This window comes from Lathamus discolor, chromosome 10 (genome assembly GCF_037157495.1).
Source record: "Lathamus discolor isolate bLatDis1 chromosome 10, bLatDis1.hap1, whole genome shotgun sequence".
NCBI classification, from domain to species: domain Eukaryota; kingdom Metazoa; phylum Chordata; class Aves; order Psittaciformes; family Psittacidae; genus Lathamus; species Lathamus discolor.
Window position 1 is genome coordinate 17,717,994 of NC_088893.1, and position 23,855 is coordinate 17,741,848.

At 48.2% G+C, this 23,855-nt stretch overlaps 1 protein-coding gene across 1 annotated transcript; it reads right to left on the bottom strand.

Annotated features, from left to right (window-relative positions):
* Positions 1 to 275: 275 nt before the first annotated feature.
* On the bottom strand, positions 276 to 22,498 carry TGFBI (transforming growth factor beta induced). The gene is made up of 17 exons (XM_065690605.1): positions 22,164 to 22,498; positions 17,612 to 17,710; positions 11,212 to 11,276; positions 10,201 to 10,358; positions 9,236 to 9,400; positions 8,369 to 8,515; positions 7,557 to 7,698; positions 6,765 to 6,977; positions 6,482 to 6,619; positions 6,101 to 6,246; positions 5,794 to 5,930; positions 5,226 to 5,356; positions 3,219 to 3,343; positions 2,209 to 2,311; positions 1,944 to 2,023; positions 1,530 to 1,554; positions 276 to 1,360 (listed from the first exon to the last, which is right to left on the bottom strand). The coding sequence occupies exons 1-17, from the start codon at positions 22,481 to 22,483 to the stop codon at positions 1,305 to 1,307; spliced, it is 2,250 nt and encodes a 749-aa protein (XP_065546677.1). The 5' UTR covers positions 22,484 to 22,498; the 3' UTR covers positions 276 to 1,304.
* Between the last annotated feature and the right edge of the window lie 1,357 nt (positions 22,499 to 23,855).

Consider the following 23,855-nt stretch of genomic DNA (forward strand, 5'->3'; position numbering starts at 1 on the left):
CTGTGCTCCTTGAAGTGTGCGGCAGTGACTGCTCCTGAAAGTACCACCATAATGATGATGGCATCATGATGGGAGGCCAGGATCAGTGAGGAGAAATGCTTTGCCTAAGTTACTATACGTTAACTATAAGTATATATAACGTATACTATAAGTTAACTATAGTTACTCTAGTAACTATTAGACCTGTTAATACAGCCAGATCTGACTCGCCTCCTTCCCAGTGCCACCAGGCAATTCAAGCCAAAAAAAACACCCCAAACGAGCATTATCATCACTTTTCATATTGATATTTTTGATTTTATTTTTAATTTTTATTAAAAAAAACCCCACCATTATTAACAATGGATCATTTACTCAGCCAGGGAGAGCTCTCATTTCAACCTCGTGAACAAAACGCAGCATGGTTAAAACCCATAGGCATAAACAAAACCCAGTTAAACAACGAAAATAAAGAGAACGGTTCAAGCTATAGCTTATAATTATGCAGTTTCCTCAATGTCAATAGAGGGGCTTTTGTTAAAAGCCTTGAAGTCAGAATTCCAGGGGAGACTTTTAAAGCACAAGGGAAGAAGGAAACACATGCTCGTTCAAAAAAGAATTAAATTAAAATAAAAGAACCCACAAAATAAACCCCCAAAACAGGAAAAAGAAATTGCTTGGGTAATGGTTAATTCATTCAGCAAATTTACTTCCTCCAAAGCAATCGCTGCTTGCCCAGCCATAGAGTTGGCCCTGGGTGATGTATCTGAACATACACAATTCCTGCCAAGTCATCCTGGCCCAAAGGTCCCAGTTCTGGCATTGGTTTGGAGGGGGTTTTCAGTGAGATTATCCCTGGCTTCCCACTCCGGGAGCCTGGAGTCTGCAGTGGCAGTAGGTACCACTGGGAGCCTGGAAAAGGGGCTTTAGTTCAGCCCCTTTCAGTCTCCCCCAGTGAGACAGCACCAAGGTGAGCTCTGCACATCAATCTGAGCTCCTGAACCAGGGCAGGATTAAGCACCTGCAATGCATGAATGTATCAAGCCCCAAACTGGGTATGTTAAAAACGGCAAATTAGTGACTACTTTATAAAACAAAACCAGACAAAACCTATCCTCAGTCTGGGAACTTTTTAGGTCAAACCCCAAATAAAAATGGTCTTAAAATATATACATATATATATGGCTTTTCATTTTCCCTATCCATTTCATCAGAAACACAAATAAACTTAAGGGTGATATTTGGTTTTTAAGAACGATTCTGTCCTTCTCTTCAGCCGGAGCGGATGCGATGGAGGTGCTGACTGTGGTTGCTCACAACATGGCTCAGAATCGACCTGAGTTCTCCTTCATCCTCGCTAGTAACCGGGAGTAGACGGGTGCTGCCAAGGAGAAGACTGAGTTAGGTGGGATATACACATAGCATCTCCCTCTTCCTGCCCCTCCCTGTGATGCTGCATCTTGCTTGGAGCAAGACAGCGGAATAAACCTCTCTTTAAGGGACAGGGACATAAGATGGAAATTGGGAGCAGGCTAGGGAAGTTGTTTTACCTAGTCGAGGATTCCTCTGAGAAACCTGCATAGAAAGAAAACATAAGGTTTACATTAACACAACTAATCTCTGGTGGGTATAAGAACTGTTTGCATGTCAATATATTTATCCCTAGTCTCCAAAAACTATGGATGGATGACTCTGTTACTGGAAGCTGACACAGATAGTACAATGCCAAGGTTACATTCAGAGTGCACTGCAAACTGTAGGCTTCCTATTGCAAAATGTATTATCTTTTATATAATAAAATCATGCAAGAAGAGAGGATTGATTGTTCCATGAATGTGGAATTCCACGAATTCCGTACGTATGCTCACTCTCAGCCAAAGTCTGAATGTGCCATTATCTTCCAATCATTATCACCAGAATGTCATTTCAGTAGCTCTACAATGAAAGATTTATTTGCCTTTTACCTTGGATAATGCAGATGCTTGTTTGAAGATTTCTAATGCGGGATCTGCAGGCTCATCACCTCTTTCTTGTGGCCTGGAAGCTAAGGGTGGAACATAGACAGCACTGAAATACTCTTCAAAGCACACAGGCTGCTTCCTTCCATCATTTTGTATTGAAAATCTCATAACAGACTAATATACTCACTATAGTGAGGCAATCACCGCCCTCCCAAAGCAGCTCTGCTGCAGTGGTGTGGCTCTAGATAACTTCTACCCATGGACCTACCCTGTGGCTGTAAGACAGAGTTCACGGCATAAATCACACCATTCGTGGCCATGATATCACTTTCAGCAACGGGCTCCTTGTTGATGTGTATGACATTGTTTTTCTGGTCAGGAAAAGAAAAACATTTAAAAAGTAGAAAATAAGGAACTTTTGCCATCAGTTTTACTAAGAAAGCCCTTTCTTTCTATCCATTCATTTACTGGGTAGCTGCAGGCATTTTCCTCTTCCCATTAAGAAGAATATAAAACCAAATTATAGCCTGAGCAGTTTGTCCTGGAGGTGCTGGCAGGCTTTGGAGCATGGACTTTCTCTGTGTACTGGCTGCGAATGCTGTCCTATGGCAGCAGAGCACATCCACCAGCTCCCTTACCACACTAAGAGGGACGGCTGTGGAGATGGCATCAGGAGAGGGCAGAATAGGACTGGGCATAGAACGAGTTTAGCATGCAAGCTGGCCAACTCAATGCACGTGGCAACACTGCCCTTTCCATTTCATCCCGTGTTTTCTTCCTTATGCACAGCATGGGGCACGGTTATTTATTTTCTGAAGCACATTTTTCAGCTCAGTCGAGGACCCCACACTCTCTTAACGCAGTGCAGAGTTTGTGAAATGAAATTACATATCTAAATAAACCCTGCCGCGCTAAGGGAGCCCATGCAGAGCTCATTCTTGTTACACTAAAAAGGACGTGCGAGCTGAACAAGCTATTTGTTTAATTTATTTAGGCTTTTTCCCCCATGACTCAGGGTTCAATTTATAACAGCTCCTGGAAATCATTTACAGTTGGTCTTCTGGGGAGAGAGATGAAGCAAACCACATTTCAAGACTGCCAGCTCGCTGAATAGAACACATGGCAATGGTCCCTGAGCTACAGAAAGCACTGTTTGGTGGCTCTGCATGCACTAGGAGAGGCTCCCACACCATCCAAATGAGCATAGACATACTTTGGTCCCTGACATGGACAGACCACAGCCCTGCTGACCACAAAACCCCATCCAAGGTGACTCACCATGCTGACTTCTAGTTTATCTCCCTGCATGGATTTGAGCCTCACGAGGGCACTGACTGCACCGCTCACCAGGATCTCATCAGCCACATGGAACTTGAGGATGTTGGCGAGCTCCTTGGCATTACCTGGAGGGAGAAAACATTTACATTCGCAAAACAGCATCAGGGCTGGGTTCCCATATTCCGTGTGCTGGAATGAGATTTCATGGAAAATATCATAATTTCCTGAAAAGTGCAAGGAAACAATATGAAATTGAAAAGAGCAGGAAGAAGGACTTTGATTAGAGCTGGGTAGAACATTGAGGCCATTCCTGCCTGGGCAGGTTAAGGATCCCAGCAAGTCTTGTGTCCAACCTTGATTCGTACTGAACCTCACACATGAAGTTCCTATCTCTTGGTTTTTCAGTCCCTCATTCTCTCACTATGCACAGCATGAACCTGCTTCTGTTGCTGCTTTCACTTCCCAAAGAAGTCTGCAGAGGGGAAAAGACCCATGTGAAATAAGGAAGCAGATAGAGCACTCTGGTATTTGGAAATGTCGATGCTTTCGCCAGCACCAGCGTCACTTGGCAATAGTCTCCATGGCTGAAACTGCAGGATTCCTGGGTAGGAAGTGGAAAAGTGCAAGAGAAATGTCACCAGTGGCTCACAGATTGCTGGCCTGACCCCCACCCCACTGAGTCTCTACTCATCTGGCCACGCTTTGAAACAGATTTTAGGAGGATAAGATGCTTCACCTTCACTATCCATATTCCATAAGAGGCAATGATGTGCACAGCCCAGGCCAGCAGCTCTCCTCCATCTTCTCCTTTAGTGGATGCAGCATCAGTGACAAACCCCATATATCAGTGATGGGGAACATCTAGTGCAAAAAGACAGCCTCCAACTACAAAACCAGAGCAGCTCCTTCAGCAAAGAGGACGCTTTCTTTCAATGCTCGTATCTGAACACACTCTGAGCTTTTTTCTCCATTAGTTTCTCTGGGGTGGCCGCAGTGCACACTGCACCTCCTCACCACCATGATTCACTTCATCAGGAACATAAGCTAAAGGTTTGGGTGAAAAAGAAGCACATCTGAAGTGTCTGCATCTGGGATACCTCAGTCCTGCAGCCATTTACACTAGTTGTGAAGTATTTATGTATTAAGCACTAGACTGGCTGTGCAGGGTGGAATCACCAGTTCCCCATCCCTGCACTTAAAAGGATAACCAGCTACCACGGGCAGATGCTTCCCAAATTATGATGTCAATGTTTGGTTGGGCTTTGATGACAAGAAGACATTACACTCACATACCTCACATTGTTTCCAACCACAGCTGGCTTTCAACATGAGCAAAATAAAAGATCATGCTGCTTATCCAGAAGAGCATTCCTAAACATTCCCATGCTTTTTTCCACACCCAGCCTGCACACCTGTGCTTTTCAGGATATTGGTCTTCATCTGTTCTAGACTGGGATATTTGTTGTTTTCTCAGGATCAGACTGGACTTCCTGCTTTGTCCATATGGACAGAGCAACAGCTCCATCCTTTTCCAGCTTACATTTCATTCAGTGTAACTGGGGGCTGAATGGGGACCACGTTACCATGTTTCCTATTTGCAAAACTCAGTTTTGACACCCTGATGATCCCTGACAGCCTCATTGTCACCTCTTTTATCCCTGAGAGAGGCAGGCACCTCATCAGTTCCTCTAGAAACACCTTAGAGTTACCTTGCTTACACCAGCTAGCACAGCCAAGTTAAAGTCATAGTAGGTTTGTAGCACACACTACAGACATGACTCCCAAGCACAAGGAAAGTATAAACCTGTGTTCACACTTTGTGTGCTCTCCTGCGCATCCTCACCTTTCTGCTGGGTATGGCTTATCCAAACCGCCTGCGTAGGAAGCCCATGCTTCCAACAGACAGGGTTAAAGAATGAGATAAGGCAGAGAAACTTAGCCATTCCTCCCCATCTCATGCCAGTAACACACAGCAGCTCCGTACTGAAATGCCCTAAAAACACTCACCCATGAGTTTGTTCAGTTCCCCTTGGGGCATGGCTCGGAAAGCTTCGTTTGTTGGAGCAAACACGGTGAAGGTACCTGGCCTGTTCAGGTTCTCCGTTAGACCTGCAGACTGGATCGCAGCCACCAACGTGCTGCAAACCAAACATACATGAAATGCTTTGCTATAAACTACTTTTGTTGGGCTTTGAAAGTTGATTAAGCAGGAAATGAGCCTGTGAGGTCCAACCAGAACATCTGAGAAATGGCAAAGACAACCTGGGAATGCTGATTCCTTGGGGAACAAATGGTAATGAGACAGAGAGGTCTGGCCACAGTGGCTTGGATGGGCAGAGAAGGCTTCAGAGCCAGCTTCTTACTGTATTAAGGGGGACCACACACTCTTGGCTCACAACTTACTGAAGAGTTATTTGAAGTCTCACTCCCTGTAATTTAGGGATGAAACCATGGTTTTGGATGCTCTTTCTATGTTACATAAAATATATATAGTCATGACTACAACCCATAATAAATAGGAACTGCTTTGGCAGTTCTGCTCCTAACTAGCATTTAGGAAGAGCAGAAAGGTCACCTGAAGCGATGGTCTGCCTTGAGAACATCCATCACTGAGCCAGATGGTGGAGTCAGCATTTTGTCCACGCTAAAGAGGGTCCCAAACCTTCCTCGCTTGTCATGGGCAGCAATGCAGGCATTTTCAATGCAAAGGTTCTGCAAAACAAATTGCAAATAAAAACAACTTTGTTAGCATATGCTTCAAAAGAGAGATCTTTATGCTCTCCACAGTGCTCGATTACACTTTTAACATGCTGGCCGTAACATTACAGCCATCGAGCATCCTTCAGCCGTCATTCAGAGCACCGCAAAGTGCAAGGACTCACATTGCGGTACACAAAAACTCTCAGTTCCTTGTCACCCAGAGTCTGCAGCTTCTGTCCGTGGTAAAGGTATTTAGAGGAGAGCTGGTCTTTAACAATGTGGTTCAGAAGCAGGTTTTTCATGTTGCTGTCGACAACGGGGAGTCCATCTGCAGAAAAGAGCATGGGAAGAGCCAGTGATTCACTTAAAATGACCATTGAGACACTCAAGTGTTCAATACAGAGTATTACCCACAGGAGCTTTTAATTGCAAAGTGAGATGCCACTGCCTATAGCCGAGGCAATCACAAGAGGATTTGCATACTTGTGCACTGAAACTTGGCTGAAGACTGAGATTTGTGGCCCAAACTGATGGAAGAAAGGGATTTACTCCCCGCAGTTTACCTTTGAACACATCATTCACTGGGGCAAGGAGGGTCACTCGCTCGCTGCCAGTTAGATGAGAACTGAGACCAGCTTGTCTGAAGAAGTCCATGGACTTGGAAACTTCAGATTCTTGTGCCAACTCAAACAGAGTCTTAGCTGAAAAGAAAAGGAACGCATCGTAACCTTGCGTCAAAGACAATCCACACATCACTGCGAATTATCTACACCCTCCAGATCCAGTATTTCCTTGGCAAAATAGATGAAAGAAAGGCAACAGAAAGATTCAGAGAGGCACCAGTACCTGAGTCTGGGATCAGCAGCTCATTAACAAAATGTACAACGCCGTTGGTTGCCAGGATATCCTTGTTGGCAATGATGGGCTTCCCGTTGAGGGTCAGCTCCTCCCCACTGCAGCCCACGTCCAAGGTGGTTCCTTCCAGAGTCTCCATCGTCAGGCCAGCGATGATGGCCTCAGCACACATGGCTGACTTCAGGATGTGATGGTTCAGCAGGTCTATAAGAGAGGCAAGTGTCTCAGTGAGCTGCGGAAATCAGCTGTGAAATAATGGCACCTTTTAGGGATCCTGTTCCGTACTGTACTGTATGGGGTTCCACTCCAAGAGATGCACAATCATTTTAGATTGTCCTGACTTTAGTTTGGCAGCCTGTGAAATGAAGTGCCTAAAAAGAGTAATTTTCATACATCTTTGCCAGCTTCAAAAGGTTTTGTGTGGTTATTCATGTGGTCATTTGCCAGATTAGATTTCAGTTAGATACCAGTATTCTTGCGTCTTGCTGGATTGATAGAAATGACCATCACATACAGGAGTGCTAAAGGAAAACTTGGAAAAGGGACTGCTTCAGCCCCCTCCTCCATAGCTGGATGCCACTCTTGCTGTCACATCTACACATCTACCATATCTACATCCAAAGCGGTCTGGGCTGTCCGGTTTAAAAAGCTGGAGCCTGCCGAACCAGTTTCCTGCAGTTGTTGTCAGAATGCATCAAGGAGCCACTGAAATGTCCTTGAGAGGGAATGCAGAACCAAACCCTACCCGTCGGTCTCTCACTGGGCTCAGTAACAAGCACTCACCCCTCAGGGCTTCTGGGTCCCCCAGGATCCTGTTCAGTGTTTCTCGTGGGATCTTCTCAAAGGCTTCGTTGGTTGGAGCCAGGAGCGTGTACTGGCCTTTGCTTTCCAGCAAGCTGTTGAGGTCAGAAGCAGCCACAGCAGCCTGCAGAGAAATGAGGAGAGGGTAAAACACATTCAGCCAGAACAAAAAGGTCAGCAACTTTGTCCAGGGCCAGATTTATTCAGGCTTTTATAATTTCAGAAGTCTTATAAAAAATCCTGAATAGTTTCTTTCAGCACTTTGGTCCCTTTATAAATTTGACCTGGCCCATGGTTCTCTTGTGTTCCAGAAATTTGAGTACAAGAGCCCTATTTTGGCAAGACTGAGAGCTAATTCAAATACCCTGATAGGCCTGGAAAGGGTCACAATAAATTCCAGTGAATAATTCAGAGCAGAACCCACAACTGGCTAACCACAAAACCGCTGTGTTTTTAAGTTATCCCTAACTTGGAGAATACCAAGGCACATAAATTGGCACTCATCAAATCTAGCAGTTAATATTCCCTATATTCCCACAGAAGAGCGAGGAGATAGACTCAGCCTACGTCACTTTACTGACAGCAATAGCAGGGTGACAATTACTCTCATAAAGCCCTACTTGTGCTGATATCAAACACTTCCTAAAGCAAAATAAGGTATATTGGCACAAAGGTTCCACCAGCAGCTTTAGAATCACAGCACATAGACACTGGCAAGCTCTTCACAACAATTCACCGGGGTGGGATGACTGAACACCTTTAAGGAGCCTGGAACATGTGTGGGATGGACTCACCCGAAGAGTTTCCAGGCTTTCCTCGGTCTCAATGATGTGCTGAATGCTGTTTGTAGTGGTAGCAATGACTTTGTCGATGACATGGACCACTCCGTTGGTGGCATGGTGGTCAGCTTTCAACAGCCTGGCACAGTTCACAGTCACAATCTGCAGAGGGGGAGAACCACGGGGTGTTAACGTTCACTGAAACAAGAAGGTAAAGCAAGCACTGCTGGTTTTCTATTTCAAACACAGCGAGTGCTTTAATATTGAATCGGCAGGAGCACAAATGTGGTTTCCCCCCAAAAATACACACGAAGAATGAGAACGCACTGTCAAGAATGTTTGGAACATTTGATGTTTAAAGAGCTTTGAAAATAATCAGTGGTTTTGTCACCCCTGAATGATCAAGACTAAGAAAATATGCAAGAACCAACACTTAGGTAACATGGGCAACTTCCCTGCAATAGCACTGATGAAACTATTGACTATATATATATTTGAACATATATAGATAAATATAGAATCATAGAAACATAGAATAGTTAGGGTAGGAAAGGACTGCAAGATCATCTAGTTCCAACCTCCCTGCCATGGGCAGGGACACCTCACGCTAAACCATCCCATCCAAGGCTTCATCCAACCTGGCCTTGAACACTGCCAGGGATGGAGCACTCACAACTTCCCTGGGCAACCCAATATACTTATATTTATATATATATATTATATATATATAAATATTCTTTTCAAGCTCCTTCTAAAGATGGATCCTAAATTAAGAGCTGCCAACCTGAGCGTTACAGAGTCCTGGAGGTCCAAGGACAGCATAGGAGGTACAAAGCAGCAGAAACGCAAGTCTGCTGTGGGTAGGTTTAATGCACGTCTTACCCCATTGGGATAGTGGTGAATCTGGATAGGCAGGTCCTGGTACATCGAGTTAAGCGTTGTCCCATGTTTCAGATCATCCGTGAGGACTCGTTTGTTCACCATGTGGTAGCGGAGGGCGTTGAGCAGCTCAATGTTAACGTTACTCACTAAGGAATCCAGAGTTTCCTGAAAATGAGAAGAATTAGGGTTTTAGTGCTGGGTGGAATTAAGGCAGTTGTTAGAGAGAGCCAGAAGCCTGGCTGCATCCAGGGTGCTCCCAAGGTGTGTCTGTGTGTGTATATTGAGTGATGTGTTCACCATCTGTGCACATTAAGAGCTCTGACTTTTGTAGATCTTTTGCCTTACAACAGCAGCTCTGGCACCCTCCTCTTTGGCAGAAAAAGGGGATGATGGCAGCAAGCTCCAGTGTGGGATTACTGCATTGAAATGAGCAGTGAGGCAACAAAAGGCATCGCTCAGGGCCAAGGACAAATACACCAGAAGATGTTCCCAACAGCAGCATCCCTACAAGAGGCTCCACTGGTGCAAGTTTGGGTAAAGGCTTGTTGGAGGGGGTAGCCAAAAAGATGCCCCCTCCCTGCCTCAGTAGCTGTTCTTACATATCTTGTATAAATTACTAAGAACAACCAGAGGGGTAAAGTAAGGGTCAACAAGAAAAACATAAAAGGGATGGAAAGTCTCTTACCATAATCTCTAATGGTAAAGGGCAGGGAAAGCTAAATGAGGTGATTTCTACATCCACCTGCTGGAGAGCATCCACATCTACCTAGTGCTGGGCTATTTCAGAAACACAGCTCTGGAGCTGATGGACCCATCAGTGATTCCCATCTTGGAAATTCATAGTCCTTCCTGTATCAGGACTGTGTCTATTCTGCCAGATGGGGCTGGATGCAGGCCCTTGCAAAGCTGGATCTCCACTAGAGAAAGGCAGAGGGAGAGGAGGAAGAAGAGGAATTGTATCTTACAGCAGGCAAGGATGCCCAGGCCTCATTACTTGGGGCAAAAATCGTAAAGCTTCCAGGTCCTTCGATTTCTGGCCTTAGGTTGGAGCGGTCGGAGTAGAGCTGCGTGGTGGCAGACCCAACAACTCCCAGGGTTTCATAGATGTTGGAAAGCGGCAGCGCTGAAAGAAGAGAAGGTTATATTCCCAGCACATCATTCATCCCTCCTGCTCTGTGCTGAACTAAGGGAGAGCTAGCTGCTGGTGAGAACACCTGGGGAAATGAAGCCCGTCAGGGAACTCGTATCTCTTCATCAATTAGATAATAAATAATCCTAGCCTGACAGCTCCAGCCTCAGTTACAGCAGAGTAATCCACGATCTACTGCATCTCTGCAGGTTTAAATGGAGTTAGTCTGGGTTTACATGGATGTGAATTGAGGCAAGCAATGACATTCATTGCTTTCACCTAATCCTTGTTTGTACACTGGAGCTGGCAGCTCGCTGCCGCTCTCAGTCTCCACTGGCCCATCCACACCAGCCCATGTGGTTAAAGGGGCAGCATCAAGGAAGTGTTCAGAAAGCAAAGGCAGAATATGTCTTTCTTCAATAAACCCAGCGAATTCACCAGTGGTTGAACTGTATTTCCTCCTGAAGGCAATTTTGCTAACCTCATGCTTGCCAAAATAACAATGAGCAGAGATTGGCAGAGCTGCCGGCTACTCCATCATTCCTTAGGACTGCAGTTCCAATACAGCTATATAACTTGTTGGACTAAGTGGTTCCCTACAGCCCTCCCATGCTTGATTAAGCTTAATTACATCCAAGGTTTTAAGTTGTCTGGAACATTTTGCATGCTATGGAGTTGATCTAGCCCTTGGCTGGTGCTCTGCCGAGTCCATTTCTGACTTGTCCGTGGCAATATTGTGCACAAATGGCAAAGATCAAATCCACTTTGAGCAATTTCCTAACATTTCCCCTTACCAGGCAGCTGTATCAGCTTTAGGAGTCTAAAAAAACATCAAACATGCTTTTACCAGCTGGGCAGCCTTTCTCTCCAGGAACTTTTTCATATCCAGGACAGCACTCGTAACTGATGACCCTGGAATAAGAGATGGATACAGCAGATTAATGGATGGCGTCTCACTGCTGTTTCTCTATTTGCTATAGTTCTGCATCCACCCATATTTGGTGATGTTTCTAGGCAAACTCTTCATTAGAAATACAGACTTGGAACAACTGCAAACCATGATTTTTATCTCCTTCAGGGCTGCGTGCTGCCAGTTTCACCACAGAAAAAAGCACACACAATTTCTTTTCAATACCACACTTTCCAGGAGAATTCGTACAAACAGGGGATGGAAACTGATGCCTTGGTTCCAACAGATAACCTATGCAAGGCACTGCAAGTACTGGTTCATTTGGGCACATTTCCCATGGGATTTGGGGATTTCCCTGGCTGACAAATACAGAAAAGGGCCAAGAAGATGCTCTAAGGGCTGGAGCAGCTCTGCTTTGGAGCCAGGCTGAGAGAGCTGGGCTGGGGCAGCCTGGAGAAGAGAAGGCTCCTGAAGGGGAGACCTGAGAGCAGCTCCAGTGCCTAAAGGGGCTGCAGGAAACCTGGAGAGGGGCTTGGGACAAGGGCCTGTAGGGACAGGCCAAGGGGAATGGCTTTAACCTGCCCGAGGGGAGACTGAGCTGAGCTCTGAGGCAGAAGCTCTTCCCTGTGAGGGTGCTGAGGCGCTGCCACAGGGTGCCCAGAGAAGCTGTGGCTGCCCCATCCCTGGCAGTGTTCCAGGCCAGGTTGGTTGGAACTGGACGGTCTTTATGGTCCTTTCCAACCCAAACCCTTCTGTGATTCTATATTAACAGGGGAATAAAAAACCAGCAAGGAAAGAAATAAATCCAGAAGTTGTCCATTTATTTTCCACAGGGGATTCTTTCTCCTATTGCTCTTACGCTTGGTGTGCAAGGAGCAAGGCCATCTGATTGATGGGCTAAGCCTGCGAGGGAATAGGTGCTCCTCCCAAAGACAAGTGTTTCCTCTGTGCTCCCGCTTGGATTCGAGACAAGTAGGATGCTGCATCGCCGAGCCTCGGCGCACTCACTCACAGAGAAAGGAAAATCCTCAGGCTTCAGATATTTGTCATCATTTTAACACTGTTAACAAACCCTGGAAATGCCTGGGGCTTAAGAGGGAATTCTTCAGGGTAATTAAGAGCCAGTAAGTGAAACAAATACCTGCTTTTCTGTGACAGAAGCAAATAAATTCCGTGTCACGGTTTCCTAAGAGAATTACAAAGCAAACCCAGACTGATTGTCTAGACATTATATATTCCATGTGGGAAAGAGTTTGCCTAAAGCAATCCCTTCCTTTGACTACCGGAGATCTTAACACCCTGCTGCTTTGCTCTCCCCAGCCCCCTGTCTCGTGTTCATTAGAAACACACACTTTCTCCCCCCACCACTTCCCTCCCCTACCTCCACTTTTTCTCCCTAGAAACTAACTCCAGTCTAGACAGTTCCCTTGGTTCAGACCTGTAATCAAAGCTGAAGAGCTGATTAAAGAGAAATCATTCCAAAGTTCAGCATAAATAATTCCTGAGTGCTGATGTAGGCTTTAAAAGGCTTATTTATAGATCGATCGGAGATTAATGAGCTGTGACGAAGGGGCAGGATGCTGATGCACACAGCGTGGGGCTCGCTGGCTCAGGGCTGCCCCAGCAGCCAGGCTCCTGCCAGGGAGGGATGGAAGGACCACGTGCTCATAGAACCCCAGCCTGCTGTGTGTTGGAAGGGACCTTAAAGCTCATCCAGTCCCAACCCCTGCCACACGCAGGGACCCCTTCCACTGGAGCAGCTTGCTCCAAGCCCCTGTGTCCAACCTGGCCTTGAGCACTGCCAGGGATGGGGCAGCCACAGCTTCTCTGGGCACCCTGTGCCAGCACCTCAGCACCCTCACAGGGGAGAACTCAGTGGGTTCATGGGCATCTCCAGCACCACCCCACAAGGGAAGCTAATGGCAAGAAACCCTGAGGCTGGGCATGGGGCCAGCTCCATGCGTGCAGGGGTTCCCTCAAGCCCCCAGTCCCCTTCACCCACTGAAGGTGGCCTGCTAGCATCACCTGGTATGCATTTTGCATGCCAGCATTTTGAGCTGAGTACCAGAAAGCTTCTGCAAGGGGCTGGGTGAACACAGAGGTGCTCAGCCAAGTGTCTGCACCTACAAGGAGCCAGAGATGTGGGTTGCAAAAGAGAGCTTCAGCTTCAGCCGTTTGCTGTTCCATGGCTGGGGGCTTTGATGGAAGCACAAGACCACTCAAAGGCACGTGAGCACCATTCAAGGGGTAGCTTGGGGCTGGGCACAGGGCACCCTCACAGATGGTTCCGCAGCCCCTCCAGCCCTGGAGAGCAGCAGCACAGCCATGGTGGACTCTGCATCTTGATGCTACTGGACCCTATACATCCATATGGGAGGAAGGCTGCTCCTTTGACATGTTCTCTTCCAGTCTGCTGCCCAGGAGGAGTATTTCTCTTACATGGCCAGAGGCAAACAGCCCATGGGAGAAAACACTGAACCCCTCCCCTGCACCTCACCATGAGTTCTGCACAAAAGCCTTTGGAGTGCCAAGTCCATCCCTGTTTCTGATGTCTGCTCAGCGCTGCAGAGCACTACCCTGGGACATGGCAGACGCCACTGATGCAGGTTAAACAAGCAGTTCCCTCACACAAAGAGGATTTGCCATCCACTCTGCAACACCTCTGGCCACACCTTCCTGGCCTCCCCATTGAGTAATTTCAAGTCAAATCTGTAGTTTTTCAGCTTCTGAGTTTGAAACATTCTATTTGTTGAATGTCTATCAGTGTCTGGGTGCAGAAGCGAGCTCCCTGGCTTTATTGGTCTTTGTGTCACTGCTGTTGCATTCTTAGGATCTGAAATTAAATCTTAAGCGCATTTTTCAAGGCAATAAAAATAAGCTTAGGCATCTATTAGTGAATAAAGATCCATTTGTAATCATTTCCTGTAATAAAATCCATATGTTTTGGTTTTGCAAAGTAAGTGCCAGAGAGTCATTTTTTCTCCGGCAGGAAAGTGCATCAGACAAGAAAAGGGAAGTTAAATTAAAAGTTAAAGAAGAAATGTATTAAGGGGTAACTGACTGCCACCAGTTACTCCTCGAAAAATAATCAAACCTGAAGTGTATCTAAGCTGTCTTTTCATTCCCAAGACAAAAAAGTGTGTGGGGACGTGTTCAATTGCAAGCCCAACCCTGGAAGAATGAGCCCAGTGCATACGGGAGTATGGAAAGCACAGGCGCAATGATGAGGATATACTCTAAATAAACCATTTCTTTGGCTTTGAAATAACCAAGAGTGGAAAATTACCTAATTACCAAAACAATCTTGTTTCAGTGCTCGTTAAAATCAAAGCAGTGTCAGGCTTCTTGCCAACTGTCTTATCTCCTCGCCTCATCAGCAATGATAAAAAATGTACAGAACTCCTCTATCTAGCTTCTCCTCACCCGTGCGAGCCAACACTTCAAAATGAGGCAGATAAAGAGGGAAGAGCCCTCTTCTGAGGCATGAGTGGGAATTTCCATCGTGCACATCCAGCCCCTGTCGAGCGCTCCACCCTTGAGGACCTGAAGATGCTGCAGGAGCTCAGCTTTGCTTCCCTGCAGCACCTGGTCTCCCACTGACCTCCTTCCACACAACCTGACTGAAACAGTGCTCGGAGGAGGAAAAGGAACCAAAGCAGTCACAACTGTCTTCCTAGAGCCATGTATCTGCACCTGCACCACACGTCCAACCTGGGGCACCATCGACCCTTTAAGCAAGTAAGGAGGATAACAGCCAGGTCAAATGTGAAGTAGCGGAGATGGGTCAAGTGTCTCCTATCCCAGGACTGCTCTTCTCACAGGTGGGATAAACCTCTCAACAGGAGGAGAGAAATGACCATGCTTATCCAGCTCCACCATTTTCCCTGGGCTGATGGAGTGGATGCCCCTGCCAACAGGAGCATTGAGCACACAGGAGAGGACTTCTGTCTATAGATCCCAAGCATGGATCCACCCAGTTATGCAGAGGAACATGCCAAATCCTGACTCTTTCTGGGATTTAAAGGCATCTGGTATTCCCAAAACCTCTCCCAGACCAGCTCAGTCCCACACAATAGGCCAGCTTTAAGGGTTTCTGCTGAGCACCATTAACTGTGTCCACATAGCACTGAGCACAGCACAGCATCAGACCCCTTACACTGGTTTAAGAACCTCACTGCCGTAGCATGAGGCACCATGTCCTTTATGGCCCAAATGACTCCTGATTGCTTCCATATGCCAGGAACACCACGTCCAGTGGGAGCCATCACCAGCAAAGGTTTGTAATCAGACCTGTCCCGGGGTCCTCTGGAAAATCTGAGTCAAGGCACGTGCCTTTTGTTCTGCACAAGCACTGCTAAAGGGCAAAGGAGGGCCAGGCTCAAAAGTGACTAGGAAGAGAGAAGAAGACAATAACACCCATTGTGGAGATGATGCAAAGCGAAGAATAGTGAGCAAATTCCATGTATAATGGGAACATTATCTCATAGGTTAACAGGCAGGTTAATGCTCTGTGCACTTTTCTCTCAACGATGCATCACTGCATTGGACACTTGGGTAAAAGCAGAGTAAATGAGGTTAGAAGAGATCACCTCATCTCCTCAAATGAAATCATGACATACTGCCAGATGCCATTTGTTCCACCTCTTCCTGGAGATAAGCAGATGAGTTTGTCTCTGCCAAATTCAGCTGCACACTTGGGTTACGTGAGGTTAGGTTTTCATATGCTTTGGAGCTGAAGAAATCCATGGCTGGATCGCTTTGCCTTGCAGGGACTACAGCAGCAAAGCTATCCCACATCCACAGCTGAGTCATGTTTTCTTTGGAGACCTTCTAAGCTACTCTGTTATCAGAAGAGGCAATGATGATACCATATTGCCAGGCCATAATCTTGCCCATTTTACGTCAAAAAAGCCACTATTCAGCCAAGATGAGAACTTGAACTCTAATCCCCAAAATCAGGTCTTCCAAGATTCGGTGGGTTTGAAGAATTAAGGGAAGGGAGTTGGCCTTTTTTTACAATACTCTCTCTCCTTTTTTTTCCTTTGGTAAAGACTATTGGACATAAGGGAAACCACTACACATCCTCACTATATGGTCACCCTGCGGTGCATCCTCCTGAAGTATAGAACTGTCCTCTTTTAGATGAATTCATGGGTAGCACGATGGAAGGCTGAAAGCTGTGCACAGTGTTAACTCCTGTTTTGCCTTCCTCCTCTCTTTACCAACACCAGACCCGCAGAATGAATCCCAATGGCCAGACATCACAACTAAACCAGTGAAGGCAACCAAAATAAAAGCAATATATCTCACCACAGTTCAAATCACAAGGTCTGCTGCTGACTACAGAAACAGAGTTTATCCAATCTACATAAAGAACTGCATATTTCTATAGCTATATCTACAATTTACATTGGACCATATTGGCAACACATGAGATGATTTTATGCTCTTTGTTCTTGACCCTGCAGATCCAGGACCAACCTGCCTCACAGCTCTGATGCCCACATCCGGCACCGTTCTGAGCATCTTTGCACTGATACTGGGTGATGCGGTGGTGTTGAAGTGCGGGATAGCAAACGGGTCTGAAAGCCCAGCTTGGCCTCCACTGAGGGGAAAGATTCTCTGCTCCTGACCTATACAGCCTGGCACAGAGTCAGGCATGCACAGCCTTAATTACCTGCTGACTACATCTTTCAAATGAATGTCCCGAGGCTGCTTACACAGATACTTGATGCAGCAGCTACTTGGATATTATTGTTTGCCATTTCAGACATGGAATTGGCCTGCGAGTCTAATTCATTTTCCTGGTGGAGTCGTCAGAGAGTGTTGGCTAAAAGTGACACCTCTTTCCCCTTATTTCTGTTTCCCCTTCCAAAGCAAACACACATAGATGAATTTTATGTTCTCTCCAATATCCATCAGCTCTGGGTTGCTTTTCCTCCCCCTCTTTTTTTTTTTTTGTTTTAAATCTAGGCAGCATTGAGTATGGAGACAGAGCTAAATACTAGAAAACATCTGGCACACACTTCATTACAGCACGGAGAGCGATATAAGTATATATAGAAAAGCAATTAGAATAAACCATCAGGGTTTGTATTTACACAGTACTTTCCATTCTTAACATCTAAGTGCTTTAGGATGATGATTGCCATTTGAGGAAAACACTAAGATTGCTTAGGGAGTAAAAGGCTAAACCAATTCCTACCACATACACACACTAAACCCACGCCGTGGGCTGTGGCATCCCATGTCTGTCACACCATCTGCTTCTCCCACCCAGCACCCAGCTCCACAACGGGCTCTTGTGGGAGACCCCGGCCACCACTCGGGTACTTACGTTGACTTCCCGCAGATCTTCCTCTGGTACCACTGCTTGCAGTTGGTGAAGTATTTCCTGTTGGTGCCGATCAGCTTCTGCACCGCGCACACGTTGGGGCTAAAGGTAAAGACAAAGCAGAAGAGGGTCCTGTAAGCCTCCCTCCTTCCAGTGCTGAGCCCCAGCATGGAGCCAGACCCCACTTGACAGTGCCCAACAAGCCCTGCTGGGGCTGCAAGGGAAGAAACAGAGTGCTGCAAGTCGACTTGCTCAGTTTAAGTGTGTAATGACTATCACGAGGTGGATGGAGGAAGCAGGGAAGGAGATCTTCACTCTGCCAGGGCATCTTTATCTTCAGTGAATCCCAAGTTATTCCCATGTTCCACCTCTCACCAAAATATAAAGAAATTAAGTCAAAAATAATACTTTGGTTAGTATTCCCATGGTGAACTGCACTCACAGTTTGGGATCTTAGAATCCCAGGCTGGTTTGTGTTGGAAGGGACCATAAAGCTCATCCAGCTCCAACCCCTGCCACGGGCAGGGACCCCTTCCCCTGGAGCAGCTTGCTCCAATCCCCTGTGTCCAACCTGGCCTTGAGCACTGCCAGGGATGGGGCAGCCACAGCTTCTCTGGGCACCCTGTGCCAGCGCCTCAGCACCCTCATAGTAAAAAGTTATGAAATAATTCAAATCTTTCCAAACCCCCCTATTATTTTATTGCTTAGGACGTGAAAATAGACATTTATCAAACTAGGGACCAACTTGCACCAAAACCAGAATGGGTGCTTTTGCTCTAGGATAGACTCAGCTAATTCTGGCCATGGATGCTGAGCTGCTGATGGGAAAATGAGCAGTGGCACTGCCCACTCCTGTTTCAACACACCAGCTATGACAGCACAGCTTGAGAGTGACTCTACCAGCCCATAAAGTACCGAGAGCTCCTTCTCTACCAGCAGAGCAGCCGGTTGGCGTTACGTGTGTAACTAACCCCACTGGGAGCTAACTCAGCCTTTCAGCTTTCTAAGAAGTGATATCACTGCGAGCAAAGATGTGGTCAAACAGGAGTTGGGAGTTTTCTTGCTGCTGGTCTGGCCAGCACAGCGTTTCCCTGCTCAGCCTGGCTTTGTGGTTTATGGCCAGCAGCCCTGGCCATGGATGTAGGCAATGCACAATCAGTGCATGAGATATGATTTATGGATCTGGGTTGTGAGGGCACTGCCTGCCTCTGTGCTTGAGCCAGGGATGTAGCAAACATCCAAGCAAGCTGAGGATGCTCAGCCCAGTTGAGGCTGGATTCCTAACACCAACACAATGCCCCAGTTGAGGCAGTGGCTCCAAAAGTATGCGCAGTGTTGGCTGCCAGGCAGATGGAGGGAAAACAAACAATTAAGCAAAATCCATAAATCATCACTTCAGCCCATCAGAAGCGCTCAACAACTTCAAGGCAGAGTTTTCGTGTGCACAAATGAAACTCTGGATGGGCCTGGAGTAAAGGTCTTGTTGAGCTGTTCAGGACAGCAGCCTGTTTCACCCCGAGTTTGACTGGGATGCTGCCCGCCTGCCTACCGGAGTTAACAAAAGCAGAGCTTGCAGCCTGACCACCAAGTCTTCCCGCGACCGTGCTTGCTTTTCACCAGCGTCCCACATTCAGCTCTCTCCAAAGCAGCCCAGCCTGCCCATCATTAGCATGAATTAACGTGAGGGTCTCCTATATGTTGGCTAAGTCCAGCGCCAGTCTCAGCAGGAGCTTGGCTTGCCTTCAATGAGCCTTTGTTGACGTGGCTGCCACAGGGCCCTCTGAGGCAGGATCCGACCCTGTACGGCCCTGGCACCTCCGTCCTGCCCTGAGGGGAAAGGGGAGGCCTGTGGGACCTGGAAGAATTGGGTTCACCACTCCCTTTGCTACTGCCATATCCAGTTAATGGTAGTTTAGTTCCCTTTCTATATATAAGGCAAGGGACTAGGAGTAAGACAGTACTAAAGTTGGAAGTCACGAAGTTATAAGTTGGAAATCACAAAGCCAAACTTCCAGCTGGTCAAATGGGCCCAGGCTCAGTAATTTCCACACCAAATCCTCTCTTAGAGAGCCGTCTGTGCTCCCTGACTCAGCCCACCTCGGCTCCCCAGCCCCGCCGCGCCGCAATATGGTTCCAATTACATCCAAATTCCAAGCCTTGCCTTGATTTCAGCGTCTGGCTGACGGCAGTGGACAATCCATCTAATATTCATCTTGACAAGCCTGGCTACTGAAGGACTTGTTTGATCACTTCCCCTGCATCCCTGGCAGCAGCCCGCCAAGAAAACCCTTGTGTCTTCAGGACAGCATCAAACCCAGCGCTGCCTTGCTCCCTCCTCCCTGCCTGGGACTGCAGCTCTGTGGGGTTGCTGCTCTCTCCATGACTTATGGGGGGAAACTGCTTCCCACCAGCGTGGCAAATCCCCCTCCAGGGCCGTGTTATCAATGATTCCCGCAGGCAGGCTGTAGTAGCGGCTCCCTGCGGTGCGTGTTCTGGTCTTTTGCCCGGTCTGGCTTAAAATGAATTTGTCAACACTCTCCCCTCTCCTCGTTGGAGTTCATCACCTCTGCCATGCCGTTCCCAGCCAGCCACGCTGACTCGAGGATAAAACTGCCTATTGTTCCCTTTCAGCTGAAGCCTTCCACTTGGCAGGAGTAGCTGGGAGCTGCTGGAGCCGCGGCTGCCCTTTGGAAGTGGCAGAGAAGGGCAGGATTTACCATGTGGCCCAAGCTACCTGCCATGACTATGCATGCCCATGAAGCTCCCCAGCATCACATAGTACCCACGAAGCCAGGTGGGTGCTCCTAGGTTTTCATCTTCGAATGTTAATGCTCCTGACACACTTCTCAGCTCCTCCACTGGACTTGAGCTGATTCACTTTAAAGGTTCATTAAGATGTACAAGTTCTGCTGCAGAGCCAAGCTCTGCCACCCAACTCGCTCTCAGCTCAATAGGGGCATTGATAGTGTGGGGGGATGCTCGCAGCAGAAAGGGTGGCAATCCTGGTCGCACATCCCTCCTAAGCTCCTTCCTGTAAGCAAAACAACATGCCTCACATCCCAGGCCTTCTTGGCTGGTTTTGTGCTGCTGTATCTCTTTGGCACGTCATTAATCACTGTTGAACATTCAACTTGGTCTAAACTGCTCTCTCCATCAAAGGAACCAGTGAGCGCAGTGCTGTGGTCAGCTACGCTGGGTTTATCTCAGCGTAACTTCACTTCATCTGGAAACTCTGGAATACTAATTCCTTGTGTATTCCAAATACCTCAGGCACCAGCACTCACATCTTACCCTGCGACTATTGATTGGACAGGGATTAACAGGCTTCTCTCTGCAGAGATGAGTGCACTGATTTACACCAGAACTTCCTGAGTCTGAGCAAACTTCCATGTCGGGGCTATCAGCAGATACGGGTATTTACTGAGTTTCGGATCACACAGGGACGAAGACTCACAGTGTGTGTAAGTCACCATCATCCCTTCATTATGGAGATCTTACAAAGAGGCATCAGCTCAGCACTTACTGCATTCTGTACCTCATCAGACACGCAAACAGCACACCCCTGTTCATAACCACTGAGCTGGACCCCTGCCAGAGAACGTGTCAAACTGCTATAGTTAAGTCTTGGGGGGGCTTTTAAAAAGCATTTTATGACCTTGCCTTCAGCAAAGCATTTAAATGGAAGCTGCAGTTCAATCAATGTCACCCTCCTGCACAACGGAAGCCAGCTGAAAAGTCTGTCATCCCTGCACCTCCCTAATTCCCAATACATTTTAAACACAGTGAGAATGACTGTTAACATTGGGTTAGTTTTCTGCCTGTCCATGAAGAGCCAAGCTACTCGGTCCATACGACACTGCCCATCTAGCAAGAGAGGTCTACACACATTTTTGGATCTCCCTTATCTTGGAAGCTTTAGGAGTGAAAAGTGATCACTTTCATCCAGAAAACTTCCAAGACTTTTCAAGACATCCATAAAACTTCCCAGAGTTTGAGTGGGGGTTCCCCTCAAAGAGGAAGTTGGTGCCTAACTCCACAGAGACGCTCCGCTGCCGTTGAACCAATTCTTTTGCTATAAATTCATGAAAATGAGAATTCCTGAATCCCTTCCACAAAACGTTTGACCTTCCAAACTCTGGGGATTTTTTCCCCCCTTTTCCCTTAGCAGGGATATACTGATAAGGAATCACTGCCGGCTCTAAAATGACATCTGCAACGTTAAGCATCCCGAGAGAAGAGAGGAAAGCTATCCACAGAAGAAAGAAGTCGCTCAAGGATGACAGAAGTAATTATCAGAGGAATAAGGAAAGAAAAAGCCGTTCTCAGGGCCGAAAGCACCGAGGCTGCCTCCCCGGGGACCGGGCCGACCTGCTGCTGTCCCGCTCCGGCGCCGGGCTCCGCGACTCCTCCGCACCGGCGCAAAGAGCGGACGGCGGCACCGGGATGGGCGAGACGGCACCCGGGCCGCTTCCACCGCCCACCGGGGTCTGTGCAACCGTGGGGAGAAACCATTCCCCCCGCACTGACCCCTGCTTCCCCCCGGGGATGCGCTTACCCGTGCTGCCGGCCGCGGAGCCGGCTGTGCTGCAGGACCTGCTGGTACGGGGACTTGGCGGCGGCGGCGAGACCCAGGGCCAGCGCCAGCAGCAGCGGCAGCGGCGGACGCGCCATGGCCGGGAGGCGGAGGGACGGGAACGGGACGGGCCGGGACGGGCCGGCGGCGGCCGCTCGCCCCGTTAAATGCGGCGGCGGCCGGGGGCGGGGAGCGGCGGCGCGGGGGGAGCGGAGCCACCGCCCGGCCCGGCGGGAGGGGAGGGGAAGGGAGAGGAGAGGGGGCCGCCCCCCGGGATGGCGCCCGTCCGTCCGTCCGTCCATCCGGTCCCCCCATCCGGTCCCCCCATTCCGGGCTCAGACTCGGGCGGTTGCGCTTACACGCTCCGAGGTCCCCTGGATCTCAGCACCAGGGTGGGCTCTTGGCTGCCACCCGGCCCTGCCCCAGCTCTGGTTTGGATGCGACCCCATGCTGGGACCCTCAGTGCGCACTGGGATCACCCCTCACTCCCAGCATCTTCCAGTGCTGGCAGGGATCGCACGTGTTGAGAGGTTGCCGGTTGCTTTTAACCCAAGCAAGAGCTGTAAAGGTGCCATCGGCTCATCCTCTTGGCCATATCGCTGTTGTTACGGCTCTGGGGTGAAGCCTAAGAGGGACAAGCAACCCCGCTGCTCTGAAAGGTCACAAAGGTGCTTGTGGCTGGTGGGACAGGCACCCAAGGGCCAGCCCCAGCACCGCAGCCATCCTAAGAGCTCACATGGAAACCTCATTTCCAGCCAAAGGCAGAGAGCGGTGTTGGTGCTTGTAAAGGTGATGGTAGCAGAGAAGTCAGACCCTCACTTGAGGCTCCCACTGTGCTCATCACCATGGGCTTAGAGGAGAGAGCCCTTGCACAAGGGCTGAAGGGGTCAAACTGTGGGCGAAGCACAGCGAACTGAGGTTCCTCATGCAATGCCACGCACAAAGGGGCAGGGGAGATTCCAGGCACCCAGCCCCCAATCTGTCTAGCTTGACTCACCGCCACATCCCAGTGTTTGCAATGGATTTGCTCTGAGCAGACTGACACCAAAACTGAAGGGCTCCTTCCTCCCTAAATCCTCCTGGGAAGCAGAAGGGGTCCTTTGTGGCCACTTACCCTTGGGACAGACTCCTGCACAAGCCTCATGTGGCTTCGCAGGCTGGGCAGTGGCCAGAAAGGGCAGCTGCTCTGCAAGGGATGGGAATTAAAACGCATCCAGTGAGCAGCCACTGAGCCAAACCGGCGAAGTCTTCAGCAAGAATAAACACTGGATTTACAAAGATTTCATTCCCCCCGCAGTAAATAAATCTGACCGTTGTAAACAGCGTCAGTGCTTCGTGGGTAGAATACACAAACCCGTTGCTCAGTTGGGTTTCCCCTCCCGGGGAGTGCCTCATTGCTGCCTCCATCTAAGTAGGTGAATCATGAAGTCCTTACCTGCACAGGCTCAATGGCTCCAGCCTAAAAGACAAGAAATAGAGGGTTTAGGTCTTCCCAAGGAAAAGGCAGAGTTTAGAACCCTCTTGGGTATTGCCTAACCCAACCCTTTACCATCTGCACCCCTGTAAAATAGAGGTATTTTAGGAGTGCCTCCGGTGCTCCATTTAAACAGAAGGGGGGAGTGACCTCTGCTCTCCCCAGAGCAGGGCGACTTCTGCTTCCCTGGCTCCGGATGA

Coding starts and splice junctions, on each gene's coding strand:
- TGFBI (XM_065690605.1), bottom strand. CDS start 22,483: ATGGACGGACGGACGGACGGGCGCCATCCCGGGGGGCGGCCCCCTCTC. Junction 8,516..9,235: donor TTCACCACTATCCCAATGGG/GTAAGACGTGCA, acceptor CCCCCTCTGCAG/ATTGTGACTGTGAACTGTGC. Junction 6,978..7,556: donor GGACCCAGAAGCCCTGAGGG/GTGAGTGCTTGT, acceptor CCTCTCTTATAG/ACCTGCTGAACCATCACATC.